Raw genomic sequence first — 20,935 nt, forward strand, 5'->3', positions numbered from 1 at the left:
GACATGATCGCTTCTTGCTAAATCTAGTGCACCCATCCATTTGTTTAATGCAAACGAGTCATTATACACTGCCCTTTATAATCGAAATAAACTTAAATAGCTATGAAACGTTTTACAGTACATGGGACTATAGATGGAAATGATAGCTTCTTGCTAAATCTGGTGCAATCCATTTGTTTAATGCAAACGATTGTCATTATACACTGTCCTTTATAAACGAAATAAACCAAACTAAAGGTGCCTAAATTATGCATTACTATATTTCATCACAATAAAATAGATATAGCTAGGCTACTGACATTGTGATAATGTCAGTAGTAGCTAGCTGTATCTATTGTTTACACTTGAAATGTGTATTTTTATTTTGTCACAATGTAACTGTATTTCTGAGTTGCAGCACTTAAAAACATTAAATGGACTGTTATATCATATTCAATTGTAGACATTTATTCATTCCCACTTATTAGACACTATTTATGATGGTAAAATGAGCATAAAAAGCAAAATACAGAATTCTGAAATATTAAAACGGAAAAAACGGAATTTGGGAAAAAATAAAATGGAATTTGGAAAATAATAAAACGGATTTCATATGGCTCCATATATACTCTGTCAGGATCTAGGGGTAACAGTACTGTATATTTGAATACCGTTATGTCACAAATGTATCAGTACTAAATACCTATATGTCCCTATGCCATAAATGTCATGTATGTTGTGTATGTCAGAAATGTCTATATGAATTGAAAATGGGGGACCCTGATGGAAACAAGACAAACGTCTTTCTCAGGTCTGCATCCCCTTAACAATTGTATGTATTGAGCCGTACTGTATTGTACCCATTCTGCAATCTGTTAAATAAAGTTTTCATTCATTCATTCATTCATTCATTCATCCTACGTTGAGGAACGATAGTCCTATATATATACTTGAGAAGGAAAGAAATTGGTGGCGAATAATCACCACATTGGATGTCATATTATAATTCTATATCTATTATACTTGAAATAAAGATTGCACTGGGATCAGTTCTTTGAATGTGCCTGCAATCTTTTGAGGTTGCTTTGCAATGAGAATGGTGTATTGCTCCTTTCTACACTTCCAATGGATAGAAAAGGGAACTATTCTGGTGTAATCCTAATCAAAACTAGACTGGCACTCGAGAGACGCCTAAACACCCAAAGCCCTCCCCCATCTGGGTAACAGAAGCTACAGTATGTCAGTAGTTCAGCACTGAGCTCAAACAACAAACAAATATCAATTGAACTGCATAGCCTATTTGGGTTGGACTGCATTCAGTTTTTCCCCCTGTGATATGCCCAGTATGCCAGAAAACAACCAAGATCTGTTGTTTTCAAATAATAATACAAATAATCAATTTGTATAGACTTGCGCCAATGCCTCTCCTGCCAGCCGCACTTATGGGCAAGTAGGATAGTGTCATGACAAAGTGCTGCACTTCCTGCTCCAGATCAGCCATGTGTTGTTTGGATAAGTAGAGAACATTTTAAATACTACACTGCTTATCTAACACAATCTTGTTGTAACTGATTTTCCGGGGGGGGGGGGGGGGGGGGGGGGGTACACTTTAAGTGCATAATTGAATTATTAACAAATTGGCAAGTTATTCATTCCCTATTAGCATAGAGACTGTCGAAAATGTGGAAGTGGACCCAGATGCAGTCTCAGCTGAATGGGATTTTGCCATAGATGTCATTTATAATAAATATGTACAGTATATATATATATATATATATATATATATATATATATATATATATATATATATATATATATATATTCCATGACATTTAAAAAGAGGTATACAATAGTTTGTGTCACAATGTACAGTATTTTGACATTCAGTATAGTGTTTATATATCCCAGTGCAAAATATAACTTAACTTAACTTAAATCTATGGCAAAATCCCATTCAACTGTGAGAGTTCTAATGTCTCTCTCTCTCCAGAGTATGGCTATAGCATGTTCTAATGTCTCTCTCTGCAGAGTATGGCTATAGCATGTTCTAATGTCTCTCTCTACAGAGTATGGCTATAGCATGTTCTAATGTCTCTCTCTACAGAGTATGGCTATAGCATGTTCTAATGTCTCTCTCTGCAGAGTATGGCTATAGCATGTTCTAATGTCTCTCTCTGCAGAGTATGGCTATAGCATGTTCTAATGTCTCTCTCTGCAGAGTATGGCTATAGCATGTTCTAATGTCTCTCTCTGCAGAGTATGGCTATAGCATGTTCTAATGTCTCTCTCTCCAGAGTATGGCTATAGCATGTTCTAATGTCTCTCTCTCCAGAGTATGGCTATAGCATGTTCTAATGTCTCTCTCTCCAGAGTATGGCTATAGCATGTTCTGTTTCATTAGGGGCTCTGCTTGGCATCACTACTGCACTATCTCGCGTACGTGCACGCGTACTGAATAAACCACAAATGTACCTCTAATACCAGTATTAGTCTGACCACACCCCTCATCAGCTTACCTTCATAAGCAGGTGTGTGGTCACCTGCTCTCCTCCTTCTCGCTTTCACCACAAGGAAGAAGTGCCTCGGTAGATCCCCACACTTGACACCATGATGGAAGAAAGGTTTAGGAGCAGCTTTGGGAAACAAGGATACGTTGACATCATATCTTTATTTTCTCTCTCACTATTTTCGAGAAAATACGGCGATATTGTCTTCGTACTGGAGTGTCTGGAAGATGATGATCATTCTAAAAACCCTCCACCGGTTTTCGTATTGGGAGCACGCCACTGCATGCTTCTCAACTGCAGTTCCTTGCTGTGTTTGTTGGGGTGAAACCTGTCAGGCCACAGCTGAACTGTCGGACATGCCGCTGTTGTGAGAAGCGGTGCGTTCCAGGTTGGGTGAGTAGTGTTTGCTGGCGGGCTCCACTTGTCTGTTAGTGCTATGGGGGCTACTTGACAAAGTTTATGGAAACCGGCCCCAGACTAGGGTCCTTTGTTCAGCCACCTAGGCGACAGAAGGCCTTGGTCTGGAGACCATTATAGTTTTAACTAGTGGGCCGCAACCATTGACACTGGTGATCCCTGTGTGTTCTGGACGAGTGGATTCTCTCTGTCACCGTGTTAAGGCCCCATCTTTCATATCCAAATGAGAGTATTCCTTCACGAGGGGATATGTGCATGTAATGTGCGATAGCGGCAGATTCATGTTCAAAGTCAGCTACACAGGCCAGTTGGTACTGTGCTGATTCCGTCGGATGTGGTAATGTCACCGTTGTGAAGCGGTGTTGACATCTTGTTTTCTCTTTTCTCTTAAAAAGTGAGGAGAGGTTCAGAACGGCGGCCTGTCTGGGTGAGTGTTATGTCATTGTTACATGTTCATAGCTTACGGTTAGCCGGTCAGCTGTTAACTGCTGCGTTAGTCTGCTGGATCGCTGCATGGCCTGCTTAAGGCCTACTATTAGCCAGTCAGCTGTTAGCTGCGGGGCTAGCATGTCGTGGTCGCTAGGTAACGTTAGCTTGCTGCTTTGGCCATGGCCTGGCGCGGGGTAGCTTAGCTTCTCGCGCGCCGCCGTGAGCTCGCTTCTGATCACGTGCGTCGTTAGATCGGCGTCTCGCGAGCAGAAGCAATAGCACCCGAACGGTTGGAGCAGCCGTTAGCTTGATGCTATTCTGTTGAACGTGCTTTGATTTTAACATGTTTTACACTCTTGACCACGACGTCATCCTTGACAGGGGATGTTCGTCGACCCTGCCCTGAGCCTGGATGGGGATTGCGTCAACAAAGAGGACTGTAGCGACTGGTTGGAGCGGCGACGCTGCCCGGATCGAACAACACAGGACGGCTGTGTTCTACGGTGTCTTGTGACTGCACTTCGCTGATCTGCGTTCCGGGTAGGAACGGGGTTGACCAGACCTCATAACACGTCTTCTGGTTTTACTTTGCTAAATGTATTGTGAATAACGGTGTTTTTCCCAAAACGTGTGTTGCTACAATGCATTTAGGATACGTTGCGGGTTATGTGTGAGCTGTTTTTGTCACTGGCAGTTAGCTTCTCCGTGCAAACGGGATGTAATGATCTGGTTGTTGTGTGAGTAACACGGCCGTGTACTCACAACTAAGGTAACTAACCTATGAAGCTATGCTTGGTGACAAGTGAGTAAAAGAATGTTCTTTCTCAGACTGTAATGACAATGAACAGTGTGTTCACACATTAACAGGTTTTCCTGTTTTAACTGGCCGTATTGAGGGTAAAATAGGAGGATTGTGTTTTCCCCCCCGGTTCCCTGGGGACTTTATCACCTCCTATCAGACATGTTGTGCATTAATTGTGTCTTTTGTGTGGTAGGGATACGATGTAACTCTTAGCTTGATTGCTGAGGTTGTGCTAAATCTGCTGGAGAAACTTACGCCGAGCGAACGGCGCACGCGACCAGAGGGGAGCTGTCATTGTCAATTAGCCCCCATAGCACTAACAGACAAGTGAAGCCTGCCAGCAACAGTACTCACCCAACCTGAAACCCACCGCTCCTCACAACAGCGGCGCGTCACACAGTTCAGCTGTGGCCTGAAAGGTTTCACCCCAACCAACACAGCAAGGAACTGCAGTTGAGAAGCATGCAGCGGCGTGCTCCCAATACGAAAACCGGTGGAGGGTTTTAGAATGATCACCATCTTCCAGACACTCCAGTGACGAAGACAACATCGCCGTATTTTCTCGAAAATAGTGAGAGAGAAAATAAAGATATGTATCTCCTTGTTCTTCCTCTCCTCGTAAACATTGCTTTTCCAGCCAATATTTTTCTCCACGTCAAGTGGGCATATGAGCAACACGTTGCTTGTGATGAAATTTGAGAAGGAGATGAGTGTGTGGCACCATCCCTGCTTATGGTAAGCGGATGGGGGTGTGGCCAGATGAATGCGGGCATTAAAGGTACATTTGTGAAATTATTCAGTGTATATATGCTGAAGCAAGATATATGCATGAAACGCTGAGCGTGAGCTAAGTGTGATACAGAACTGCAATTCTTGTATGAAAGGTGCTATACAAATAAAGTGTATTACTACTTGACCTGAACCCCAGAACCCACCTCACCCCTGCCCACTTTGCCAACCTAGGATGGCTTAGAGTAGACGACAGAGTACAGCAACTTGCAATGGGCCTGGTCTACAACTATACGACCGGGGTGCCCATGTACATGTCAAAATACTTCCCAAAGGTCAGTGAATACCACAACCACTACACCAGAGGAAGCTCAACAAATCATGTTAAACCCAGATTCGGCTCAAACAAGGGACTAAACACGTTTCGCAATTATGCCACAACAATGTGGAACGCCCTACCCAAAGCTGTAAAGGAATGTGAATCCCTGCCCACATTAAAAACCGCTCTTAAAGAGCACCTACGGGAGGCTGCAATTCGAAACTGGCCACCGTAAATGCCCAAAACCCCCACCACCTCCTAATAGACAGTCTCCTCACCACCGCATGTATATATTCCCTCCCCGCCGTATGTATATTTCCCTCCCACCCACCCACCCCCTCCTAATGTACAGTCCCCTCCCCATCATATGTATATACTTAGAGCCATATGAAATCCGCGTTCACGGAATCGCGGACGGAATCGCGGAATTGACCAATAAAAATGGAATCAACTGCAAAACGTGGAATATTGCAGAATTTGGCCTAATCTGGACTGAAATTCCGTTTTTGGGTGGAACGCTTGGTGCACACGCGACCGGGGAGGCGGACGCTAGAGCGGGTTACACACAACACAGGCAGTCTCCCAAGCGTCTCGCTGCTTCGGTGTTTACATCGTCAAGAAGCTAATAAATTCCCCAAATAAGCCCTCAATTCAGAGCAGAGCAGTATCCTAATGACTTTTATGCCTCCGGCGATAAGGTGTTTTGCTAATTCTGTCAACGTTCCGTGGACTGGAGCCACAAAAACACTTGCGACACTGTTGTGATTAGGACATGATCGCTTCTTGCTAAATCTAGTGCACCCATCCATTTGTTTAATGCAAACGAGTCATTATACACTGCCCTTTATAATCGAAATAAACTTAAATAGCTATGAAACGTTTTACAGTACATGGGACTATAGATGGAAATGATAGCTTCTTGCTAAATCTGGTGCAATCCATTTGTTTAATGCAAACGATTGTCATTATACACTGTCCTTTATAAACGAAATAAACCAAACTAAAGGTGCCTAAATTATGCATTACTATATTTCATCACAATAAAATAGATATAGCTAGGCTACTGACATTGTGATAATGTCAGTAGTAGCTAGCTGTATCTATTGTTTACACTTGAAATGTGTATTTTTATTTTGTCACAATGTAACTGTATTTCTGAGTTGCAGCACTTAAAAACATTAAATGGACTGTTATATCATATTCAATTGTAGACATTTATTCATTCCCACTTATTAGACACTATTTATGATGGTAAAATGAGCATAAAAAGCAAAATACAGAATTCTGAAATATTAAAACGGAAAAAACGGAATTTGGGAAAAAATAAAATGGAATTTGGAAAATAATAAAACGGATTTCATATGGCTCCATATATACTCTGTCAGGATCTAGGGGTAACAGTACTGTATATTTGAATACCGTTATGTCACAAATGTATCAGTACTAAATACCTATATGTCCCTATGCCATAAATGTCATGTATGTTGTGTATGTCAGAAATGTCTATATGAATTGAAAATGGGGGACCCTGATGGAAACAAGACAAACGTCTTTCTCAGGTCTGCATCCCCTTAACAATTGTATGTATTGAGCCGTACTGTATTGTACCCATTCTGCAATCTGTTAAATAAAGTTTTCATTCATTCATTCATTCATTCATTCATCCTACGTTGAGGAACGATAGTCCTATATATATACTTGAGAAGGAAAGAAATTGGTGGCGAATAATCACCACATTGGATGTCATATTATAATTCTATATCTATTATACTTGAAATAAAGATTGCACTGGGATCAGTTCTTTGAATGTGCCTGCAATCTTTTGAGGTTGCTTTGCAATGAGAATGGTGTATTGCTCCTTTCTACACTTCCAATGGATAGAAAAGGGAACTATTCTGGTGTAATCCTAATCAAAACTAGACTGGCACTCGAGAGACGCCTAAACACCCAAAGCCCTCCCCCATCTGGGTAACAGAAGCTACAGTATGTCAGTAGTTCAGCACTGAGCTCAAACAACAAACAAATATCAATTGAACTGCATAGCCTATTTGGGTTGGACTGCATTCAGTTTTTCCCCCTGTGATATGCCCAGTATGCCAGAAAACAACCAAGATCTGTTGTTTTCAAATAATAATACAAATAATCAATTTGTATAGACTTGCGCCAATGCCTCTCCTGCCAGCCGCACTTATGGGCAAGTAGGATAGTGTCATGACAAAGTGCTGCACTTCCTGCTCCAGATCAGCCATGTGTTGTTTGGATAAGTAGAGAACATTTTAAATACTACACTGCTTATCTAACACAATCTTGTTGTAACTGATTTTCCGGGGGGGGGGGGGGGGGGGGGGGGGGTACACTTTAAGTGCATAATTGAATTATTAACAAATTGGCAAGTTATTCATTCCCTATTAGCATAGAGACTGTCGAAAATGTGGAAGTGGACCCAGATGCAGTCTCAGCTGAATGGGATTTTGCCATAGATGTCATTTATAATAAATATGTACAGTATATATATATATATATATATATATATATATATATATATATATATATATATATATATATATATTCCATGACATTTAAAAAGAGGTATACAATAGTTTGTGTCACAATGTACAGTATTTTGACATTCAGTATAGTGTTTATATATCCCAGTGCAAAATATAACTTAACTTAACTTAAATCTATGGCAAAATCCCATTCAACTGTGAGAGTTCTAATGTCTCTCTCTCTCCAGAGTATGGCTATAGCATGTTCTAATGTCTCTCTCTGCAGAGTATGGCTATAGCATGTTCTAATGTCTCTCTCTACAGAGTATGGCTATAGCATGTTCTAATGTCTCTCTCTACAGAGTATGGCTATAGCATGTTCTAATGTCTCTCTCTGCAGAGTATGGCTATAGCATGTTCTAATGTCTCTCTCTGCAGAGTATGGCTATAGCATGTTCTAATGTCTCTCTCTGCAGAGTATGGCTATAGCATGTTCTAATGTCTCTCTCTGCAGAGTATGGCTATAGCATGTTCTAATGTCTCTCTCTCCAGAGTATGGCTATAGCATGTTCTAATGTCTCTCTCTCCAGAGTATGGCTATAGCATGTTCTAATGTCTCTCTCTCCAGAGTATGGCTATAGCATGTTCTGTTTCATTAGGGGCTCTGCTTGGCATCACTACTGCACTATCTCGCGTACGTGCACGCGTACTGAATAAACCACAAATGTACCTCTAATACCAGTATTAGTCTGACCACACCCCTCATCAGCTTACCTTCATAAGCAGGTGTGTGGTCACCTGCTCTCCTCCTTCTCGCTTTCACCACAAGGAAGAAGTGCCTCGGTAGATCCCCACACTTGACACCATGATGGAAGAAAGGTTTAGGAGCAGCTTTGGGAAACAAGGATACGTTGACATCATATCTTTATTTTCTCTCTCACTATTTTCGAGAAAATACGGCGATATTGTCTTCGTACTGGAGTGTCTGGAAGATGATGATCATTCTAAAAACCCTCCACCGGTTTTCGTATTGGGAGCACGCCACTGCATGCTTCTCAACTGCAGTTCCTTGCTGTGTTTGTTGGGGTGAAACCTGTCAGGCCACAGCTGAACTGTCGGACATGCCGCTGTTGTGAGAAGCGGTGCGTTCCAGGTTGGGTGAGTAGTGTTTGCTGGCGGGCTCCACTTGTCTGTTAGTGCTATGGGGGCTACTTGACAAAGTTTATGGAAACCGGCCCCAGACTAGGGTCCTTTGTTCAGCCACCTAGGCGACAGAAGGCCTTGGTCTGGAGACCATTATAGTTTTAACTAGTGGGCCGCAACCATTGACACTGGTGATCCCTGTGTGTTCTGGACGAGTGGATTCTCTCTGTCACCGTGTTAAGGCCCCATCTTTCATATCCAAATGAGAGTATTCCTTCACGAGGGGATATGTGCATGTAATGTGCGATAGCGGCAGATTCATGTTCAAAGTCAGCTACACAGGCCAGTTGGTACTGTGCTGATTCCGTCGGATGTGGTAATGTCACCGTTGTGAAGCGGTGTTGACATCTTGTTTTCTCTTTTCTCTTAAAAAGTGAGGAGAGGTTCAGAACGGCGGCCTGTCTGGGTGAGTGTTATGTCATTGTTACATGTTCATAGCTTACGGTTAGCCGGTCAGCTGTTAACTGCTGCGTTAGCCTGCTGGATCGCTGCATGGCCTGCTTAAGGCCTACTATTAGCCAGTCAGCTGTTAGCTGCGGGGCTAGCATGTCGTGGTCGCTAGGTAACGTTAGCTTGCTGCTTTGGCCATGGCCTGGCGCGGGGTAGCTTAGCTTCTCGCGCGCCGCCGTGAGCTCGCTTCTGATCGCGTGCGTCGTTAGATCGGCGTCTCGCGAGCAGAAGCAATAGCACCCGAACGGTTGGAGCAGCCGTTAGCTTGATGCTATTCTGTTGAACGTGCTTTGATTTTAACATGTTTTACACTCTTGACCACGACGTCATCCTTGACAGGGGATGTTCGTCGACCCTGCCCTGAGCCTGGATGGGGATTGCGTCAACAAAGAGGACTGTAGCGACTGGTTGGAGCGGCGACGCTGCCCGGATCGAACAACACAGGACGGCTGTGTTCTACGGTGTCTTGTGACTGCACTTCGCTGATCTGCGTTCCGGGTAGGAACGGGGTTGACCAGACCTCATAACACGTCTTCTGGTTTTACTTTGCTAAATGTATTGTGAATAACGGTGTTTTTCCCAAAACGTGTGTTGCTACAATGCATTTAGGATACGTTGCGGGTTATGTGTGAGCTGTTTTTGTCACTGGCAGTTAGCTTCTCCGTGCAAACGGGATGTAATGATCTGGTTGTTGTGTGAGTAACACGGCCGTGTACTCACAACTAAGGTAACTAACCTATGAAGCTATGCTTGGTGACAAGTGAGTAAAAGAATGTTCTTTCTCAGACTGTAATGACAATGAACAGTGTGTTCACACATTAACAGGTTTTCCTGTTTTAACTGGCCGTATTGAGGGTAAAATAGGAGGATTGTGTTTTCCCCCCCGGTTCCCTGGGGACTTTATCACCTCCTATCAGACATGTTGTGCATTAATTGTGTCTTTTGTGTGGTAGGGATACGATGTAACTCTTAGCTTGATTGCTGAGGTTGTGCTAAATCTGCTGGAGAAACTTATTTCCTAAAGGGAAATTGGTTTGGTTGCTGTCATGTGTGCTTAGCAAGGCCTGTGGTCGATACTAATCAAGAATGATGTATTCTCTCATTGTGAAAAAAACGGCGTTCCTCTGTTGAGTGTTTTTGCCATTTTTTGTAGGTGATGATGGGTTGTGTGTGTCATGTGACCTACAACTGGGTTGTACTGGCCACAGAAGCACATGTGTATGTTGGACCGGGGTTCTTAGAGCCCTCTCTATTCTGTGTTTTTCCTTAGTAAAAATCAGATAGCAGGTTAGCTCATGCGCTGTGTGGAGCTGTGAAACGCTTCATAGAGCTGACTATGACTGTGTCATATTCTCTTTTTGTCGTTACGTCGTATCATGGGTGTGGGGTCGTAAAGGGGTGAACTGGTAACCTTTCCTCTCCCCATTGTTCTGTCGGTCAGGGGTACACCCCCTGTCCTTCAAGGTTCCCGTCACGTGGCGGTTCGGCACGTTACGGGGGGGGGGGGGGGGGGGGGGGAGGGAGTTCCTGGTCCCACGGCTTGGTATATTGGGCGTGTGCACCGCAGGAATTCCCCCGCCATAGAGTACGTCACCGTGCGCGTCTCTGTTGGTAGGACTTCCGTGTGCTGTTCAGGTCCATGTGATGGATCTGTTTTCAGGGGGGGTGGTCAGGGCTCCTCCTCACCAAGCGCCTATTCAGGCCTTCTGTGAGTTCGGACTCCTTCTTCCATGTGAGGAAGCCTCCATCAGAGTACAGAGCCTTCCTCCTCAGATTGTCAAAGTGAGTGGACCCTCTAGAAGGGTCCTTTTCTATTGTATGTATATTCGATTCAATTCGTTTATTGAGTGTGTATGGGTTCAGTGCCTCTTCCCCGGAGGCCCTAAAACCAGTTTTTTACATGGCTCAAGGTGCAATATATTCTTTTCAATCTGTACAGCTCGCGTGGGAAGTCTCTCTGGGGATCCCCGTCTCTTTCCTATGGGAGGGTGGTGGGATGTAAAAATGTGAACATTTTTTACCCCGGCTGTGTAGACTGGGATACATACTGTTGATGCTTCCTTCTTTCTATTCCAGAAGTGTTGGAGTTAGGGAGTGTCACACCCCTCTTGTCGTTCCCCTGGGCGCCTTGGGGATTCAATGACAGGTCTAAATAGCCTGTTCATTGATGGGGGTGTGTCCCGACGCACGTATAGTGCTAGCTCGCTGTAAACAGGCGATTGACTGGCACGCCTTGGTTGCTTGTGGTTGAAACAGCGTTTTTATAAAGCAACTGAGATGGGGGTTTTTCCTCTTCCGACGACCACATCCCATGACCTGGGTGGGTTGTCGACGGATTCTCGTTCATGTCTGGGGGATGATGACGGGATGGATCTGAACATATGTAGTGGGGTCTCACGCCCTTGGGGTGGGCCACCAGGCGCGGTTCGTCCGAACGTCTGGGTGGCGCCTTCTTTTCATGTTAAGATCAACACGCATATCTGCCCTTCTCCTGGAGTAGGCATGTCGGCGTGGTTAGGGCACGGGACTGGTTCTGGTCACGCTGGTCCAGATCAGTTGAACCCGTTGTCCGCCGGGGATGCAGATCTGCTGTTCTGGTACCCTGAGGGACTTGGGCTTTTTTCAGGGGGAAAAATGCCAGGTCGGTCTGGGTGTCACAGGGTTAAGCGCTATGGAGACCCTGGTTGGGTATGTTTTTACTCAGCACTGTCGTCATGGCTTACAGCCATGCCATTCTGTACGCGCTCGATCTCGTCGGATCTCGGCCGCTACACAGGTTGGTCCTGGTTAGTACTTGGTTGGGAGACCGCCGGGGAATACCAGGTACGGTGTGCTTAGGGGCTGGTTCTCCATTATTTTTCGCTCCTCTCTCACGCATGGCGAAGAGGGGCCTGTGGGGGTGGTTTTTTGACCTCCTCTGGTGACCCTGTGCTTCCCGTACCGCCAGGCCCGGTCCGAAGTGATGTTTGCGACCCGTAGGCCTGGGTTAACCCTTTTTGGAAACTGAAACACTTGTACTGCGGTATAGCCGTTGTATACCCGCAGGTGTGTTTTGGAGTTTTTTCTTGAGGGGTTATAGGAACAACCACCGCATTGGGTAACACCGAGGTGGTTGATTCCCTGGTGTGTTGGAGCAGTGTCAACTCCCGGGTTCACCGTTTGAGGGTGCCCCTGCACGTTCATGACGTCTGCCAATCGTGTCAGCCTTCTCTGCCTCGACCCCTCTGGGTGGGGGTTTTTAAATGGAGGCTTGGTCATGCAACACCGCCAGCTTACGCTCCTTCCGCCGGGGCGGCTGTGTTCAGCTGTCCCCTCTGGCGCCTGTCTCGTCCGCAGTCTCCAGGCTAGGGTTAACAGCCTGTTGCCTGGTTTTTCCCCGGTGCGCTGCCTGCTTCCGTTGGTTAACCTTTTTTGTGTGCTTACGGCCATGCTGACTGTCTGTTCTGCAGGGTTAGTGTGCCAGGCGGTGTACTGTTGGGGGGACGGGGCCCGCTCGGTTTACGGCCATACCGACCTGAACACGCCCGATCTCGTCCGATCTCGGAAGCTAAGCAGGTTCTGGCCTGGTTAGTACTTGGGATACCGCCTGGGATTACCAGGTGCAGTAACTGGGGGGCCTTTGTCCGAATACGCTGGCGATGTGGGGGGCGGGGCACTACGTGCCCACCTGGTGGGGTCTTGATGCTGGCATCATGGACTTCTCCGGGCCCCCATTCCAGGGAGTCCAGTCCTTTTGGTGGGTCTGGGTCTTCCTTCGCGCTCCGCTGCTACGGCCTTGCCACGGGGTTGGGTTTGCCCTTGACCCCGTGATTCTGGGGGCAGTAACGAGGTTGTTCCTCCGTTCGTTCCCGGGTGGCATGCGGGTTGTGCGTGTGTGTAGTCGTGGGGTCAAGCCACGGTCTGCTCACCCTGTGCGTTAAGTTGCTTGAGTGCCTCTTCGCACGGTCGGGTCCGTCGCCTTCCCGTGAAGCCTCTAATAGGGGGGATACCCTCCATTAGGGGGGGTCGGGGGGGCTCGGCCCTCCCTGTTCTGATGGTTTTGGGGGGCTGTCAGCGGGGTGTATTTGTCAGCCAGCGGCTCCGCTTGGCCTCCCTTTGTGCAGTAGTGATGCCAAGCAGAGCCCCTAATGAAACAGAACGTTAGGTTATGACTATAACCAAGTTCTGTTAATTAGGGGTGACGCTTGGCATCAGACGGCCGCTGCAGCCCTTGACCTCACCTTGTGGTGAAAGCTTGGGAAGGAGGAGAGCAGGTGACCACACACCTGCTTATGAAGGTAAGCTGATGAGGGGTGTGGTCAGACTAATACTGGTATTAGAGGTACATTTGTGGTTTATTCAGTACGCGTGCACGTACGCGAGATAGTGCAGTAGTGATGCCAAGCGTCACCCCTAATTAACAGAACTTGGTTATAGTCATAACCTAACGTTCTAATGTCTCTCTCTCCAGAGTATGGCTATAGCATGTTCTAATGTCTCTCTCTGCAGAGTATGGCTATAGCACAGCGGCTGTGCTGCTCATCACAGTGGGCTCTATGTTGGGGATCTGCCTCATCTTCTTCAACTCCTGCCAGGAGACCTACACCCTCATCCTGCAACTGTTTGTGGGGCTGGCAGTGGGCACCCTCTCTGGAGACGCCCTCCTGCACCTTATACCACAGGTATGGGATGATATGTATGCTTGGTTGTGCCACGAGTAGTTGAAAAAAAGTAGAGCGGCCTACACGCTAAATTCAAGATTCAAGATATTGAATTGTCATATGCGCAGTTAAGCGGACAGTTCGTACAGTTCGACAAATCGTACTTTGCTAGTCCCCCCTTCACACAGAATATAGACTGTATTCAAAATAGAAAAAGTTGAATTCTAAAATAAAGAATCTTAAAAAAGACAAATAAAGTATAAAAAACCAAGGCATGAGTGACAGAGTAACGAAGGTTAATTATCCTATAACCCTAGTTATATGAGTAGATAGCGATGGTTATCCTATAACCCTAGTTATATGAGTAGATAGCGAGCGCTCTGCTCTATATGGGACATAGGAGCAGGGATATCCCATAGAGCAGAGCCGAGCTATCTACGAAATATAACAGTATTGCACATTCAGTTCACAGTGTAGTCGTATAGAAAGATATAAAGTGCACTATGCATTGTTGCAAATATTGCAGTGGAGGTGACAGTGAAGTCACAATAGAAAAAAAAACGTGTAATAAAAGTGTATGCGTGGAGTTTCTAGTGTGCCAGCTCTACTTAATTTTTAGATGTGAAGTGCCTCTCAATGCCACTCACTCACTCACTCACTCACTCAGTTAGCCACTCTGCCTCTCAGGCATGGTACTTACTGAGTAAGACCAGTTCAATCCATGTGACAACGCTTCTCATCCATGACACTACAAGTCCCTCTTTTACAACCGTGGACACAGATGTGGACGCTGTGTGTCATCAATGGTGGAAGAAGTACACAGTTCCTTTACTTAAGTAAAAGTAGAAATACCCAGATAAATTAGTACTCTGGTAAAGGTGAAAGTCCTCCATTCGAAATTCTACTTGAATGTACTTACGTATCTAAAGTAAAAGTATGCATTCTTCATGATGTTTGTGTGTATTCCAGTGCTTGGGAGCGTTCAACTCTCGAACCGTTGACCTCTAAAGGTTATGGTAAAGTGGTATGTGGCTCTGATTACGCCCTATTGGCATTGACAGGCTGCAAACGTGAAAGCACATAATCTTCATAAATCTTTTCCATGTTTTCTATGCAATGTGTTTTTCCTCAAAGTAACTAGTAACTGATGGGTTCAGATGAATGCAGTGGAGTAAAAAAAATAATAATAATAATAATAATAATAATAATAATAATAATAATAATAATAATAATAATAATAATAATAATAATAATAATAATAATAATAATAATAATAATAATAATAATAATAATAATAATAATAATAATAATAATAATAATAATAATAATAATAATAATAAAAAAAAGTACAACATTACCTTTGAAATGTAGTGTAGTAAAAGTACAAAGTTCTCTAAAATGAAAATACTCAAGTAATGTACAAGTACCTCCCCCAGAGAGTCCTCGCTGTCAGAAGAAGCGGTTGGTTGACTCCACATGTATCGGAGGAAGACATGTGGTAGTCTTCACCCTCCACAGACCGACAGTAGGGGGCAAGAGCGCAACGACCAGGAAGGGAATTGGCATAACAACTAACATTGGGATGGGAGAAAAAGTACGGAAAAGGGGGGGGGGGGGGGGGGGGGAAAGATCAATAATAAAAATTAAAAAAACAAGTACCTCAAAATTGTACTTAAGTACAGTAGCTACTTGAGTAAAAATACTTGTGTGTTTCCGCCGTGAAATAAACGTCTCATTCTTCTCACTCCTTGTCTCCTTTGGAGATCCTCGGCCTGCACGATGACAGCCACAGTCATGATGACGATGAGCACTTCACAGAGGGCAAGGAGTATCTCTGGAAGATCCTGGGCATGATCGCTGGAATCTACGGCTTTTTCCTCATCAAGAGAATCTTCTCCTTCGTGGTGCCGTCTCATGGCCATGTAAGAGATTACACTTGTGTTTTCAGAAGAAAAGCTCCTCATGGGCCGGTGTTCTGCAAAATCCTACTCCCTGCAGAATTCTACTGCCGAGCGCTCCTGCGCTTGCGCACGCATGCGCATGACCCACAAACCCTTTCCACTCGTTTTCAGCTACAAAATTCTGCTGCCGAACGTCTTGTTTGACTTGTTGATGGTGACGCAATATCTTAAAACATATTTGTACATACATAACTTATTACTGTATAAGCATGTAAATATTTGCATGCAATTGGCTTTGCAGCAGAATGTATAAAGCATGTATAAAGTAGATGATAAAATGTCGTACACCAAAATGTGACGATGACGACATCCAGCTGACACGCAGCTGTACCCTGGTCTGTATAGCAATGGAGAACAGGTGGACCGCATATTTGTACATACATAACTTATTACTGTATAAGCATGTAAATATTTGCATGCAATTGGCTTTGCAGCAGAATGTATAAAGCATGTATAAAGTAGATGATAAAATGTCGTACACCAAAATGTGACGATGACGACATCCAGCTGACACGTATACAGTATCTTAGTCAGGGACAGCTCTAGTGTATATATACTGTATCTTAGTCAGGGACAGCTCTAGTGTATATATACTGTATCTTAGTCAGGGACAGCTCTAGTGTATATATACTGTATACTGCATGACCCACAATCGTTCACTCTACAATATTCTGCCACCTTGCTGACGAACGTCTTGTTGAGTCTTGTTGATATATCTTAAACAATATCATCCGAATGTATTTGTAGATGATAAAATGTCGGTACACCTGTTGGAATTCGGAGTGAACTATAGGGTGACGTCACCCAGCTGTCCAAAGATATAGGCAATTCGCGCTACGGCAGCAGTTCTCAGCAGAGTAGTGGAATTTTGTTCTGCGGAATCCTACTGCCTCCTCGAGTCGCGCTACGGCAGCAGTTTTCGAGGAAGTAGTAGTGGAATTTCGCAGCACTGACGTCACCGGCAGTAGTTCTCAGCAGAGCAGTGGAATTTTGCAGACGCGTCTAGCGAGTCGCGCTACGGCAGTAGTTTTCGAGGAGGCAGTAGGATTCCGCAGAACAGGTCAATGTTAGCCACTCTGCCCCTAGTGGTGGCTCACGCACACTGCACTTATGGTTGTTTAAGATCAACTTCATGATGAATGATTTTACATTTTACATTTAGTCATTTAGCTGACACTTTTATCCAAAGTGACTTACAAGTTCTGTACAACAAGTCAGCAAGAAGGGTACAACTCTGGCAGTTAAGGGTAAGTAAGATTGTTCGCCACACAGTGTCGAACTTGAGCGCTACAGTCTTGAGTGCAAGTTCAAGTTTCTCAAGTTTTGTTTTATTTATCACATATGAGGTACATGTACATTACAGTGAAATAGTAGTGCATAGTAGTATAGACATTTTAGCATAGTAGGTAATAGTATAGGCAAGGTAGATTCCTTAGTAGCAAAGTGCATGGTAGTAAAAGACAGTATGAAGTTTAGTTGTTTTTTTCTGCTTCTTCATTTCAGATATTGAAGTGTGTTTTTACTTTGCATCTATGACACTTTGTACCTTGTTCATCGTTTATCAAGTTGATGAAGTAACAAAGAAGTACAGAGATGATGAGACACTCACGCCAGGGTATCAAGTTAAAACACACAAGAACTGCTTTACAGCCTGATTCAGTTTATCTAGCCTGAGGTTGAACTCCTTCCTGGTTCTCCAAAGACAAGCCATTGTTTGTCATGACTGTGCGTATCTGCGGCGTACTTCCTCGCGGCCCCGACTCAACCTGTGCAGAGCTGTGCCTGGGGCCAGGAGGTCTCTGGAGCAAACACAGAGTAACAGGCCTCCTTCTCTCCTGCAGACCCATTCCCATGACCTTCCCTCGGAGCTCAATTGCAACGGACAGTCACAGAGAGGCAAGTCAATCTCCACCATGCAACTGGTGAGTCCACCCCCCCCCCCTGCCCCCTGCCAGGCATGCATACTGTACTGCCACAGATCTTAGATTGTGCCCTCGGCAGATGGACGCTGACGCCACTGATGTATGGCAGGAAACAGGACTTGATGAGGAGCTAGGGACACATGAGAGGGTGTGCGAACCGGTAACATAATAAGACACAAAATGAAATAGGAATGGGAATTTTCTTTGTGCAGAGGAATTGGTTTGATGTTTTTGAAATGTTCGCTGCAAAGACGTGGCTTTATTGGGTCACAGTGATCCATACTCCTGATTGAAATGGTTAAGAATAGCTGATGACAAATAATTTCACGCTGATGACAGGCAGGTACTCACTGACCCAGCGGCACTACTCATCCTCCCGTTAGGAAACCACTGACCTATTGAGTTATGGTTATCTGTCAACAGGGGCGTAGCTGTAGAATCTGGGCCCCATGAAAGAATGTATTCGTAGGCCCCCAGTGAATGCGAGCGCGCGTAAGCGCGCAACAGAATTTTTTTTTGTATTGATGAAAACGCATAATATGGTTTTTACCTATACATTCGGATCAGCAGTTCAGCACCTGCACTGTTGGTGGGTGAGCCTAGTAAAGGATGTCGCATTGCGTTCATCTTCAATGAATGGACCAATGCAATAGTCTACCAAAGCCCCCCCTCTCTCTCTATATATCTCACACACACACACACACACACACACACACACACACACACACACACACACACACACACACACACACACACACACACATACACACACACACACACACACACATACACACACACTTCAGAAACAAACATAGTATCAATGAGAGCATCAATAATACACCTGAGTGATGTCTAGTAAAAAAAAAAAAAAAAAAATGGGCCCCCCCCCCCTCAGTGCTGGGCCCTTGGAATCATCCTAAACTCCCCCCCCCCCCCCCAGCTACGCCCCTGTCTGTCAATACCGCATGCCGAACTGGATTATGACGGTTGTGGAGTAGGAGGAAATGGCAGGGCCCAACAGGCTGTCATCGCCATATTAACTATCTTGGTTGAACAACAAAAGCACAAGGTCTCACAGAGATGAGTCATCCTGGTGCAGGCCAGCATGATGAGTGTAACACTCACGTTCACAGTCGTACAGTAGGAGACCTGGGAATAAACAAGGACCTCGTTTGATTTGATTTGGATTCATTCATGCAATCTTTATTTCAACTCAATTCATTGAGCCCTCACGTCCAATGACGTTGAGCATACAAAAATAATAATAATAATAATAATAATAAATACATGATAAATACAAAACAATTCAAATCAATTACAGATTATGGTGGACTGGTTGGTGATCAAGGATTTAGACTGACCAAAGGATACCAAAGTATTGAGTTTTAGATATAGGACACCAGTATAGAGTTTGTTGTATGATGTCCCATGTGTCAGGAGCACAGAAGCTGAGAGCAGACTTCCTGGAGCGACAGTGGCTCGGGAGGTAGAGCAGCCGTCTGGTAATCCGGAGGTTCCCGGTTCGATTCCCGCTCTTTCCCGGGGCAGCGTGTCGATGTGTCCTTGAGCAAGACACTTTTACCCTAATTGCTCCCGATGAGCAGGTTGGCACCTTGCATGGTTGCCTCCGCCGTCGGTGTGTGAATGTGTGAGTGAATGTGTAAAATGTGAGTAACAAAATTGTAAAGCGCTTTGTATAAAAGCGCTATATAAAAAAGCAGCCATTCCCAAGTTCAGTACAAACTCTAGGTGCTTTAAGTGTGAGCCAGTCATTGGAACACGTACTATAGGGTCCAGGTGAGCTGATCTGTATTTTGTCATTCACAGGGAGCTGTGGAGGATTTGGAGTGCACAGAGATACCTGCTAGTGAGTCAGATACAAGGGACCAGACACATCAAAGTAAGTAAGACAAACCCCTCCTCCCAGACACATCAGAGTAAAACAAACCCCTCCTCCCTCCAGCAGACAGACAACACACACACACACACACACACACACACACACACACACACACACACACACACACACACACACACACACACACACACACACACACACACACACACACACACACACACACACACACACACACACACACACACACACACACACACACACACACACACACACACACAGCTCAGCTCAGTGCAGTGTGTTCTCTGTAATTAGTCCCCCTGGCATGTTAGCGACTGTCACAGTCCGAGGATAGAGCTTTCACCAGAGAGTCATGGCACAGATTGTCTTTGTATCCCCAGGACAAGGAGTCCCTCTGCTCGCTGTGATGGTAATTGTGGGAGACAGCCTTCATAACTTTGCCGACGGCCTGGTTCTGGGGGCGGCCTTCTCGTCGTCAGCAGAGACGGGCATGGCGACAACCGTGGCCATCTTGTGTCACGAAATCCCACATGAAATTGGTGAGAGGGGCGAGCGGTGAGAGGGGAGAGAGGGGAGAGGGATGAGAGGGGAGAGAGGGGTGAGAGGGGAGAGAGGGGTGAGAGGGGAGAGAGGGGTGAGAGGGGAGAGGGATGAGAGAGGAGAGAGGGATGAGAGGGGAGAGAGGGGTGAGAGGGGAGAGAGGGGTGAGAGGGGAGAGGGATGAGAGAGGAGAGAGGGATGAGAGGGGAGAGAGGGGTGAGAGGGGAGAGAGGGGTGAGAGGGGAGAGGGATGAGAGGGGAGAGAGGGATGAGAGGGGATAGTGGGGTGGCACACAGCAGCAGGTCATGGAGTTTGTGGTTTGGAAACATGCTGTTATCCTCTAGGTTGAAAAGACAGATTTGCCGCAACAACAGATTCCATTTCTCCAGAGGTCAAGAGGCAGGAAGCCTACATCAGTGGTTCTCAAAGTGGGTCCTTGAAAGGATTCCAGGAGGTCCCCATAGAAATGGGTAATAGTTAAATTTCACAGAAATGTTGTGAATAGAAGTATAGTCCAATGAGAGAATGCATAAGAATGACTACTCTGATCATAGGTTTCTAAGGTGATTAAAAATGACAGTTTCAGTGAATGTGATGGACATCGATTGACCTAGCTCAAGCCCCACCCTCTTTTATTGATCCTCCACTCACAACTGTTGCTTCCCTGCACA

At 45.1% G+C, this 20,935-nt stretch overlaps 1 protein-coding gene across 1 annotated transcript in view; it reads left to right on the top strand.

The window, feature by feature from the left end:
• LOC311237873 (zinc transporter ZIP12-like) overlaps positions 1-20,935 on the top strand; it is a gene marked incomplete at both ends in the record, with an annotated part of 42,176 nt that overhangs the window by 20,741 nt on the left and 500 nt on the right. Inside the window, 5 exons of the mRNA XM_084325848.1 lie at positions 13,813-13,985; positions 15,728-15,886; positions 17,767-17,847; positions 19,675-19,747; positions 20,104-20,262. Coding sequence (XP_084181974.1) covers positions 13,813-13,985; positions 15,728-15,886; positions 17,767-17,847; positions 19,675-19,747; positions 20,104-20,262 — 645 coding nt within the window. The remainder of the gene's footprint in view (positions 1-13,812; positions 13,986-15,727; positions 15,887-17,766; positions 17,848-19,674; positions 19,748-20,103; positions 20,263-20,935) is intronic.

This window comes from Notolepis coatsorum (genome assembly GCF_963971535.1).
Source record: "Notolepis coatsorum genome assembly, chromosome: 12".
In the NCBI taxonomy this organism is placed as follows: Eukaryota; Metazoa; Chordata; class Actinopteri; order Aulopiformes; family Paralepididae; genus Notolepis; species Notolepis coatsorum.